Source organism: Hippocampus zosterae, chromosome 1 (assembly GCF_025434085.1).
Source record: "Hippocampus zosterae strain Florida chromosome 1, ASM2543408v3, whole genome shotgun sequence".
Classification (NCBI taxonomy): Eukaryota; Metazoa; Chordata; class Actinopteri; order Syngnathiformes; family Syngnathidae; genus Hippocampus; species Hippocampus zosterae.
In genome coordinates, this window is record NC_067451.1 from 7444618 (window position 1) to 7456634 (window position 12017).

Below are 12017 nucleotides of genomic sequence, written 5' to 3' on the forward strand. Positions count from 1 at the left end.
AAACATCCACTAGTCATTTAATATATTCTTGAAGAAGAAATAAAATGCATCAATCCATCCATCATTCCATTCTCTTCAGTATCAAAGGTTTCGTTGAGGAGACCGCAAAAAGTCAAGTACTACATAAGTTACGTTTTAAACATGACTCCCCAATTATATAATTGTAAATGCCAGAGTAAAACAGCAGGAACAGTCGTGTTCATATTTGTGCAACTTCATACCGTTCAACTGCTCTGCCCTCCAATTCGGAAGGTGGCGGTAATGCATGTGAAGCTGGTTTCACGCCAAGCGCAAAATCATTCAAATAAGTAAAGCAACAAGCAGAAGCGTCTCCTGTGTTATTTTGAATTGCAATATTGGAATTTCACAACTTTTCCACATCAAATGTTGATTAGAAGCAGCAGAGGCTCGTCGTAAACTGCGTCAAAAGTCGGGAACGCTGCCTGCCGACTTGACAAAGGTGAAAACTAGCAACGCAAATGTGTGTCAACCAGTTTCTGTTCCACAGATCTACAGCCGTTCATCTCGTCCAGCGGTAGGCAACTCCGGTCCTAGAAAGCCGTAGTACTGCTCGTTTTCGAAGTTTCCCTTCTTCCAATACACCCAATTCATAAGAATAGCTCATTAGCAAGCTCCGTAAAAGCCGGGTGGCGATCCTGATCATTTGAATCAGGCGTGTTAGAAGAGGGAACTTCTAAAACAAGCAGGACTGCGGCTCTCTATGACCGGAGTTTTCTACGCCTGGTCTAGTCCGCTTTTTGCTCCCACATTCTCCCTTTTTGCCTCATCAGACGATGGCCACGCCGAGCAAGACGCCGCCCGGAGCCGATCCGAAGCAGCTGGAAAGGACTGGTACCGTTCGGGAGATCGGCTCACAGGCTGTGTGGTCGCTGTCCTCCTGCAAACCGGGTCAGTACGCAGCTCTAAAAGTTTCAGAACCCAAGGTACCGCGGGGGTTACCCCGCAAAACCAAAAATTAAGATAATGGAATAGCAAACATGAAATCCTTGACATAACAAAACGATAACAATTAACTACCCGCCGATAGCACAATCTATCAATAACCTGAAACATGCAAAACGGCCAGAATGATGAAAACCCAACCAAAGTACGCAAGTTTGTCATTCATCCGGGTCAATGTCAGCCGTGGTCGGACACCACCTGACCGCTATGCCCCTCCCTCAGGGTTCGGCGTGGACCAGCTGAGGGACGACAACCTGGAGACGTATTGGCAGTCTGACGGATCCCAACCGCATCTGGTCAACATCCAGTTTAGGTATGTGCGCTTGCTCCTGTATGTGCGACACCGTTTTGTTGTCTCACCGCAATGTCCATACAGGAGGAGGACCATGGTGAAGATGTTGTGCATCTACGCAGACTACAAGTCGGACGAGAGCTACACGCCCAGCAAGATCTCAGTCAGAGTGGGCAACAACTTCCACGACCTGCATGAAGTCAGGGTAGGATAAGATAACTTTAATTTTTTTTCTCACAATGGAGAATTTCCCAATTTACGGCAACACATTTATAAAAGGGAGAAGTAGAAGAACAAAAAGTACATAAATAAGTATAAAATATAAATAGGAGCATTTTAAAAATGGGTGAGTGGGGGTGAGTCCAGATTTTCAGATCTGTCTATTTATTAGCCTGACAGCAGGCGGCAGTTCCTCTCCTTCTTGCAACGCGGGTGTATCAGTCTCTGGCTTAAGGAGGTGCCCAGTGCTGTCAGGGGGGCCTGGAGGGGGTGGGAGGGTCTGTCCATCATAGCTTTTAGCTTGGCTAGCATCCTCACTTGCCTGTGATTCGGGAGTTGGGATTGAGTGAATGGTTCCGAATGCCTCCACTGTATATGAAATGTAATTTTTCATCATTAAAATGAACAACAAAAATTATTTTTTGGGGGGGCTTGAATGGCTTAATTGCATTTCTATTCATTTCAAATGGGGAAAAGAGGATGTGAGATGCAAATGTTTTGAGTTCAAATCAACTCGCATGCCAATTTCTGTGGCATAATAGTGTTCCATTCAACAAATGCACAATTGCGCAACACAATAATAAGATTGTATTGCTTGAAGCTGGCTGTGTTTTACAAAACTAATCCACACAGTGCACTTTGTCTGTCCACATTGCACTACTTCAGGCGTGTCAAACATACGTCCCGCGGGACACCCCCAATTACCGCAGGGTAATTTAAAAGTAAAAAAAAAAACAATACATAAATGACACGGAATGATTTTTTTAAAATAAGCTGCAATTCATGTATTATCCGCTAGGGCAACACTGTTTTGATCAGAGTAGAAGACAACATTGTTTTGATCAGAGAAGAAGAGAACAGCAGTCTCAGTCGGTCACTGAGACAGACCCATTCATTCATTCATTCATTCATTCATTCATCTTCCGAGCCGCTTGATCCTCACTAGGGTCGCGGGGGTGCTGGAGCCTAGCCCAGCTGTCTTCGGGCAGCAGGCGGGGGACACCCCGAATTGGTTGGCAGCCAATCACAGGGCACACAGAGACGAACAACCATCCACGCTCACACTCACACCTAGGGACAATTTAGAGTGTTCAATCAGCCTGCCATGCATGTTTTTGGAATGTGGGAGGAAACCGGAGCACCCGGAGAAAACCCACGCAGGCCCGGGGAGAACATGCAAACTCCACACAGGGAGGCCGGAGCTGGAATCGAACCCGGTACCTCTGCACTGTGAAGCCGACATGCTAACCACTGGACTACCGGGCCGCCCAGAGACAGACCCAACACAGCAGTAAAAGCCAGCTACCTAATTGCTAGCGAAATAGCATTAGCATCAAAGCCGTATTCCAACGTTGACTTTGTTAAACGATGCATGATGAATGCGGCCGAACTTTCATGTCCCGAGAAGCGACAAGCTTTTGCCAACAAAGGAAATGCATGATATTTTGGTTATTTATAGCAGAGTATGGTATCATTTTAATGGTCCGGCCCACTTGACTTCTACCGAGGCCGTATGAGTTTGACACCGCTGCTATACTTGGACTCGATCTTTCTTTACGTCATTCAGAGAGCGAGAGCGCCGCACCTACCTGATGTGGCTGTCTTCCGTTTGCTCTTCTTTCCATCTTGTTGGTGCGCGCAGCAGTTGGAGATGGTGGAGCCCAGCGGTTGGATTCACGTGTCGCTCCTGAACCAGCTGAGCAACGAGCCCGTCCGGACCTTCATGATCCAGATCGCCGTGCTGGCCAACCACCAGAATGGCCGAGACACGCACATGCGGCAGATTAAAGTGTACACGCCAGTGCAGGAGAGCTCCGTGGGCAAGTTCCCGCCTTGCACCACCGTCGACTTCATGATGTACAGAACCATCAGGTGATGCGCGGCGGACGATTGCGCCGTCCGCCGCGTGTCGCCGCGATGACTTGCGCTGACCTTGTTTCTTCTTTCTACTAATGAAAAAGTCATCTGGACTGACATCTTGCACCGTGTACCAAAAGCATTTGTACAAGCTTTTCTTTTATTTACATGAGCTCACTCACACACATTACAGGTGCGACAATTAATTGATGAAGCGTCAAACAAATCAATTAATCGTTTCGTGACACTGACTTCAATTTGTCCATAGTCTTGCAAATTCAAACTGTCACCAGTTATTCTGACGCCCATTGTGAAAGCAGACCGTGGTTTTTTTTTTTCTTTCAAATAAAGACATTTTCAAACATCTGCTTCGACTTTGGAAACCGAACATCGCCATCTTCTGATGGATGCCACAGACCAAAGCAGAAAGATTCTGTTTTGGAATGAAGAGATGGGAATTTAATAAAATGTAAAAAAAAAACTGACAGATGAATCGACTATTAAAACGCGCGTTAGTTGCAGCCCTGACGCACAAACGCACACACACGCACCTGCGTCTGTCTTGTGGATGCAAGCGTTTAGCTTCATTTCTGGCAGGCAGTGGCTATAAAGTTCTCATTATGAAGAATAATCAGATGATTCTTATGCATTTAGGGTTCAAACACTTTGATCGGGGAATCACGTTGTCACTCTTCACAGGCAATTCAATCCCCAAATGACACACTAATTCATGACAGCACAATATTTTGGCCACGGAAAAGTTAACAAGTGCATTGATGGATGGGAGGGGAAACGATCCCTGCAAAGCGTGCAATGGGGGGATGGGGGAGGTCAACCATTCGGACCATGACAACACAGTTGTCGGTCCGACGCCGAGTTCCCAGTTGGTTAGCAGCAATAGTAAGTCAGCACTTTCCAGTGCTGGAAAATGTTTTGCGTCCTCAAAACTCGGGTCACCTTGCGATCGGGTCCGGCGGAAAAAAATCCCTTTTTAATGAACGGAATCCTCCGCGACGGAATCTTGGTCCGACTCGGTCTGTCCGTTCTGGTCCGTCTGCTGCTCGTCCAGGTCGAAGTCCAGCACCAGCAGTTTGGTCTCCTCGGTGCCCATTCTGCTGCCGGCCGCGCAAACCAGCCTGGTGTCGGAGGCCTTGATGCGCCACACCACACCACCTACGCCGGCGCCCCAAGGGAATGGAATTGATTATCATGTTCATACACTTGCTATTAGATTCATGACTTTTGTTTTCGGGCAGTAGGCGGGGGACACCCTGAACCGTTTGCCAGCCAATCGCAAGGCACACACAGACAAACACCCATCCGCGCTCACACTCACACCTACGGACAATTTAGAGTGTTCAATCACCCTCCAATGCACGTTTTTGGAATGTGGGAGGAAACTGGAGTACCCGGAGAAAACCCACGCAACGAAAACATGTTTCTAAAACATTTTAACTAGGGGTGCTAATAATCATGCATACTACAAATTGATTGCAAGCTATGGTTAGAGAAGCACTGGCCCATGCAACACAAAGGTGTGTGGAAACGGTTGCTTACCGGATCCGCAGCTCGGCAGCGCTACCACGTCACGCAGCCAGGCGCCCGTTTGGAGGTCCCACAGTTTGACCGTGCCGTCGTCCGAGCTGGACAGAACCAGACCTCGGCAGAACTGCAGGCACGTCACCGCCGACCGGTGCTTGTTGGGACCTGGCAGAAACGACGGTGGACCGTGAGTGACGGGCTCAATTTACGCGGCGCCGACGACCTCACCTTGCAGAGTGTGAAGACAGCGCCCCGTTCGGATGTCCCATACGCGAACGGTGGAGTCGGCGTTCCCGGACACCAGGATGCGGTCCCGCAGCTCCATTCCGCTGGTCAGCGACTGGTGGCCCGTCAGGGTGTGGACGCAGCTGCCTGCGGGGAGACACGGCTGGCGGAAATCATAGCCCGCTCTTCAGAGGCCGGCCCATTCCTTCATCAAAACATCCCACCTGTTTCCGCGTCCCACACTCGGATGGACGTGTCAAGCGAGCCGCTAACCACGAAGACGCCGTCAAACTGCACAAAGCACACCTACAGTATATGAATCGGGCCTTTCAAAGTTCTCAATGAGGACAAAGTCATCTTCATTCAAGTTATATTTCATTTGCCCCCCACAAAAGCAAATCTTGTGCATCGACTTGCATGATTCTTGCAAAAATCTCCACAAATGTCAAACTTTCATATGTTACCAATAAAAATCTTGAGACATGACAACATTGTCTCCCCTCCCTTCCAAAGGAGGGACACTCAGATAATCCAAGAATACAGTGACACTCCTCTACAATGAAAACTACAAAATACCCCCTAGTGTGAAAAAAATCTTCATGCATTAAAACCATTGCCACTTTTCTGCTCCCCCTACAACGAAAAATCCCCCTGTTGCGTGATACGAAATCTTTTTCTCTGCCCTTGCCCCGCAACGAAATTCACTACAATGAAAACAAGCCTTCCATAAAAGTCTAATCTAACTTCAGCCTACACAGCCTACAGCGACTCCTACTGCTTAGCTCGGAAATGGCAACAGCAAACACCACAGTGGCTTACACATGCGCAGTAGTCCAGGAAGTAATTGTTATTGTTAGTTTCAGACGCAGCACAAACGTTCGATTGCTAAAATAGCTACAAAACAGACCTTTGCATGGCAAGGAGTTGAGAAAAGACGAGTTCTGACGCTTGAAGACAGGGTAAAAGTAATCAAAATGAAGACGGAGGAAGCAAAATAAAAGAGATTATGGAAGACATTGATGTAAGTGAAAGTAAATGCTGATCGTAAATGTCGCCATTTCTTTCCTTTTTTTCTTTCTACACTGGCTATATGAAGTGTCAATTCAGGGTATGCTCATCCTTATGCATTGTTGGAATAAAAATAAAGAGTACACACACATTTGTGTGTGTGTGTGTTCACATCTGAGATAAATTTGCTATAGTGAAAAGTCCCCTGTTGTGAAAAATTTCTTGCTGCAAACATGATTTCGTTGTAGAGGAGTTTCACTGTACGTATTCATGTGGTGTGGTGTGGGAGGAGCTTTCGATGGGGTCTTTCATGGAGTCGCTCCACCTAAGTGAGTGCATGCCCACTTTCAAATGACAACACAAACAAATTTACATAAATTATGTTGCGAACAGCAAAAAAAATTCCCCACTTTGATTCTTGTGTGTGTGCGTGTGTGTACGTGTACCTGCAGTGAATACACCCGGTTGGTATGTCCCTGCAGAGTGTGGAGACATGCCTCCGTTTGGGGGTCCCACACCTTCACCATGTAGTCGTAGCCCCCCGACACCACGCGGCGTCCATCGTACTGGACGCAGCGCACGGCCGCCACGTGGCCCGTCAGCACGTGCTCGCAGCGACCGCTCGACACGTCCCACACGCGCACCGTCGTGTCCCTGGAGCCCGACACAACCCTGAAAGACGCACAAACGCACACACACACCTGGAAAAAAAGTCGGACGCTCCTATCATAACGTGCCGCTGAATCCGTTTTCCAACCTAAGGAGTACAAGTTGTCCGAAAACTCAAAAATCAATGCGCAAGTCAAGTTCAAAGACCTGGGCGTTTCATTACCGGTTGCCGTGGAGATGCATGCAGCGCACGGTAGATGTGTGGCCGTGCAGTACGTGGACGCATTGGCCGCTGTCGGCGTTCCACACACGCAGCGTCCGGTCGGTGGAGCCGCTGATCACCGCGGTGGCCGCCATCTGACTGCACCACACGCCGCCCGTGTGGCCCGTCAGCGTACGCAAACACTGACCACAACACCAAAAACGCACAGTTGAGGAAATACACGCAATGTATTTGCAAAAGTGCGCACACCCCGCGCTAAATAGGGATGTGGCACTCGCACACACGCGAGCGCAAATACTCCCACCTTGCCAGTGATGGCCGACCACACTTTGAGCGTGTTGTCGTCAGAGCCGCTGACAATGAGGTCACCGCTGAACTGGAGACATGTGATCACATGGTCGTCGTGACCTTTCAGCACCTGCGGGTACATGCGCTCAGTCCCTGTTCACGTGTGCGCGGGCGCTCGTGCGCGTACCTTGGCCTGGCGCTCGTCCCCCTTCCTCCAGTTGGTGTCGATGCGGTGTTGTCGTATGTACGTCGACTTCCACGTGACGCAGCTCCTGCGGCGAGGTGACGCGCACTCGGACACGTCTATCCACGACAGATAATAAACATCAGAAGAAAAATGACACGTCAGTGGTTTTGATGATTGGTTTCGCATACGAAGGTGCTCCAGGCAACGCGCCAGGCGGCCGACTCACCTTCCTCGCGGCACTTTTCCCTCCACAGCAGGTTGTCCTCAGCTAGGATTCGCCAGTACCTGCAGGTCTGAGCGGCCTGCAGCAGGTCTCTGGGAGCCAGGAAGTTCAGCACATACAGAGCCAGCTGAGGACACACACACACACACACGCACAGGGATCATGTGTGTGTAAAAAGTGTGCGTGTATGTGGTCTGCGATCTGACCTCTTTGGGCAGCAGGGAAATGAAGTCCCTCTGAAAGTGCGGCTGGATGAGTTGCATCACGTGCTTGAGTTGGCCCGTTTCACACGCCTCAATCAAGTGGTCCAGCGCCAGCAGCCTCTCGGGTCCGCTCCACGCCTGCACACCAGGACGGAATTGTCCACTTGACACATTGAATCAACACCGGAAGAAATCTTCAAGCGGGATGGACAGATGGGCCAAAATTCGTTTTTATTTGTTCAGTGGGGTTTTATTCATCTGGCTATGGCAACAATTCAATTTCGCTCCACTAGCTATCAAAACAAGATCCGTTCGTCCATTTGTAAGTGAATGAAGACCAGATCATCAAGATTTCAGTATTTACAAATTTAAGAGCCCCGGGATTTTATTATTTGATTTAATTTTTTAGGTGGAGTCTGATATTTGGCAGAGCAAAATTCATATTTTGATTGACATAACTTGAAAAATGAACTGAATTAATGTTTACGGCAATAAAAGATGACAGTGATTGAGTTTTACAATTCTTTGTTTTTTGTTTAACTTTGACAACGGAGGGAAAATTCGGAACATTATCTTTGATCATTATCATTCTTTCAAGTTGTAATGTATTCAGGTGTAAAAAAAAAAAAAGACTAATAAATTGTCCCCACCAAAAAATCAATTGAAAAAAACTAATATTGGGCAATTATGTCCCTTTGCTGATTAATCGGCGAGGTCTTAACCTTTTTGTATCAATTTCATTTAATGGTGTGATTCCTCACATAAAAAAAAAAAAAGATCTGGTTGGATCGTCATCACTTCGAAATCGCTGTACTCAGTAGCGCCCAAGCTACAAAAAAAATGCTGACATCGGCATTCTTAGTCATGAATGTTACGAGCGGCTCAGGCTGTCGTGTGTGTGTGTGTGTGTGTGTGTGTGTGTGTGTGTGTGTGTGTGTGTGTGTGTGTGAGAGAGACGCTTGAACACGCCAAAAACAGAGAAGGAGGAAGGTGCCTGAAAGGTATGAAGCCAATCTTGTAGACCGCGAGGGGGCGGGCCCGAGGTGACGCGACGCCGTTGAGCCGAATGCCCGTTGGCCAGCCGGAGCTCCCCAAATGTCGTGGGTGCACTCTGAACCGCTCCGGGAGGACTGCAAGTCGCAAGGAAGGAAGGAAGGAAGGAAGGAAGGAAGGAAGGAAGGAAGGAAGGAAGGAAGGAAGGAAGGAAAAAGCTGCATTAGCCAACAGCTGATAGCATCTGAAGTGCCACGGCACCCCAGCATACCTAAAATGGCCTCTGCAATGCTTTTTTCCTGAGGAAAACGGCCGACCGTCTGGACCGTAATCCAGCTTCCTCTTGACCTGAAGGGAAGACAGCAAGACAAGCATCACTCAACATTTCCAACTCATAGGGACTTTTTAAATCTTGGGTAACAACAGACGTCACCAATGTGGTACTAGGTAGCCCCCAAGGACCACATGACTAACTTGCGGGGCTTTTCTAAAAATAGGTCATCGGTGATGGAACATTGTGATTTTCTAGGAATGTTGCAGAAGTCATCATTTGAAATTCTAAACACCGGTGAAGATTTATTGAAATAAAGCATTTATTGGTTTCTTAATCATTGCACAAAATTCTTAACATGATCAGTCTTTAAACAAATGAGTTATTGATAAGCAAAACATAACACCATGATTAGAGGTAAAAACTGAGCAAATGTAATTTATTGTTTTTATTATAATTGGTTCAAAAGTGGGGCGGCCCGGTAGTCCAGTGGTTAGCACGTCGGCTTCACAGTGCAGAGGTACCGGGTTCGATTCCAGCTCCGGCCTCCCTGTGTGGAGTTTGCATGTTCTCCCCGGGCCTGCGTGGGTTTTCTCCGGGTGCTCCGGTTTCCTCCCACATTCCAAAAACATGCGTGGCAGGCTGTTTGAACGCTCTAAATTGTCCCTAGGTGTGAGTGTGAGTGCGAATTGTTGTTCGTCTCTGTGCCCTGCGATTGGCTGGCAACCGATTCAGGGTGTCCCCCGCCTACTGCCCGGAGACAGCTGGGATAGGCTCCAGCACCCCCCGCGACCCTAGTGAGGATCAAGCGGTTAGGAAGATGAATGAATGAATGAATATTTCAAAAGTGTGTATTAAACTGGCGCCCAAGAAGTAGCTCTCCACAGTGTACCGACATAATTCCTAAAATATAAAACAGAAAATCCCGTCGGAGTGATTACAGGATCGGTAATGATAAATGATTGGGAGCATGTGGTCTGGAATTATATCTGCTCCATCGGATTCTGAATTTCAATTACGAGCACTGAATTGCATTACCATCAAAATATTCTGAAATTCAACACTGGGCTTCAAAACGTCACGTCTGAGTCGCCAGGACAGCCCTGCCGGCAGTCAAGGCTGCAGCATTCAACGGCAACCAATCACGTTGAAGCAGGTTGGCTAACTGCTCCATCGCTTGCTTTGGCCTGGCCTCTCCGAGGACGCCGGAAGTGACATTGTGCAGCCAATCTTGCAGTTGAATGTTAAAAAAATTGAAGCTGAAAAGTGCACATTGAATCTTTCATCGATTCACTTCACTGTCAGCAATTCAGAGTGGGAATGTGATGGTCCAGCCATGCCATCACAAAACCTTCCCCATCACGTGCGGGGTGACAATCACACAAATCCCCCTTTTTTTTGCCAGCGAGCATTTCAGACGAGACCAATCAATCCGCAAGATGACATTCGGGTTATTGTCATTTATTGTCGTCGTTCTTGTGATTCTTGTCACGAGCGCTCTCCTCGTCCTCCAAGCCGCATTAGGCCACGCGCACGCGCACGCGCATCACAAAGCGCCTCGTCATCGCCAACGCGCTCGTGCATCTCTCGGTTCATGTGGGTGGCAAATGTTTGCCGCTCGCCGGCTCACCTTGTAGAAGATGAGCTTCAAGGTCCCGTAGAAGCCCATGGCCGCGCCTCCGATAGCCGCCAAGGAAGGACGAAGCCTCTACAGCACGAGAGGGTCGTCTTCGTCTAGCGTGCGCGTTCACGACGACACTCAAATTGGCTGCACCGACGCACCCCCGTCTATTCCATCCTGCGTTCAAAGACTGCAATTGCGCTTTCGATCCTATAGATGGCACACTTTAACGGTACAGACGCTGCTTTTCTCACTGTCCAGAGCAGGGACGGGCAAATTAAATGTCGGAGGGGGGCCAGCTATTTTCAACAGTGCTACTCCAACAGCAAATTATTTGAAGCAAACAACAAAACAAACACTTGCAATATGTTTTTTTTCCAGTGCAAAGAGCACACATGAACATTCAAAGACAGCACAAAACTGCTTCCCTATTTTTGTAAATTTACGCAAAAATCAACTCACTCAAAAATGTAATATTATCAATGTACTATGTTTGCTGTGTATATCGTTGGTAATCCGCAAAAAAATAAAAAATAGGCCTACTCATGTACTGTAGTATGAGGCAGTATAAGAATCAGTCCAAGTGCAACTAAATCAAGTCTGCCATCTAGTGGTGATTTGTGACATTACAACTCTAGATGAACCCTGCATCTTTGCAGTTCGGCACCCGCGACATTGTATTTGTATTGTGTGTGCGTGTGTGTGTGTTGGGGGGAGGTGTTACTGTTTTTGCAGGATTTTGCAACGCGGTCTGTAGAAAACATATATTATATGTTTGTCTGCATTTTTATGCTTTTTTGCAGTTTGTAAAAAAATTAAAATACAAAAATTTTGTGTGTGGGGAGAGGGGCGCCCATGCGCTGAATGTCGACCCTCCCTGGTCTACAATTTTTAAAAAAGTAAAAGTGTTTTAAGACATTGAGTTTCTCACCAAATTCACACTCTCCACCACGCCAGCTTTCAAATGAGACTCCCTATGAAAAATGCGGTTGGCAAAAACTTCATACACATTTCACTTTAAAATGTCCAATATTTACCAACAGATTCACCTGAGTTTGCAAAATGATGACTTCTCAAGTTACCATTTAAAAAAAAGAAATTTGTATTGTAGCTCACCAAGAAATTTTTTTTTGTAATGTTACAGAAAAAAAGTCACAGTTTTACTAGAATGAAATTGTCCTTCTTTGTGACAAAAGTCAAAACGTTACCAGAATTAAGTTGGAGAATCATAAGAAAAAAAGTCAGAACTTGGAAAAAAAAAAGAGAAAGTGGGAGGAAGTAATTCGACGTCAC

General features: G+C 47.3%; 2 protein-coding genes across 2 annotated transcripts; one reads left to right on the top strand and one right to left on the bottom strand.

Moving 5' to 3' along the window:
• Nucleotides 1-278: 278 nt before the first annotated feature.
• On the top strand, nt 279-3697 carry anapc10 (anaphase promoting complex subunit 10). Its single transcript, XM_052064084.1, has 5 exons — nt 279-460; nt 792-909; nt 1186-1276; nt 1340-1460; nt 3117-3697. Exons 2-5 carry the CDS (start codon nt 795-797, stop codon nt 3348-3350), a joined length of 561 nt encoding a protein of 186 aa, XP_051920044.1. The 5' UTR covers nt 279-460; nt 792-794; the 3' UTR covers nt 3351-3697.
• Nucleotides 3473-11933, bottom strand: LOC127599702 (F-box/WD repeat-containing protein 7-like). The gene is made up of 13 exons (XM_052063853.1): nt 10734-11933; nt 9104-9180; nt 8834-8969; nt 7843-7977; nt 7640-7763; nt 7414-7529; nt 7243-7356; nt 6939-7120; nt 6553-6778; nt 5323-5389; nt 5102-5245; nt 4889-5038; nt 3473-4504 (listed from the first exon to the last, which is right to left on the bottom strand). The coding sequence occupies exons 1-13, from the start codon at nt 10770-10772 to the stop codon at nt 4323-4325; spliced, it is 1692 nt and encodes a 563-aa protein (XP_051919813.1). The 5' UTR covers nt 10773-11933; the 3' UTR covers nt 3473-4322.
• Between the last annotated feature and the right edge of the window lie 84 nt (nt 11934-12017).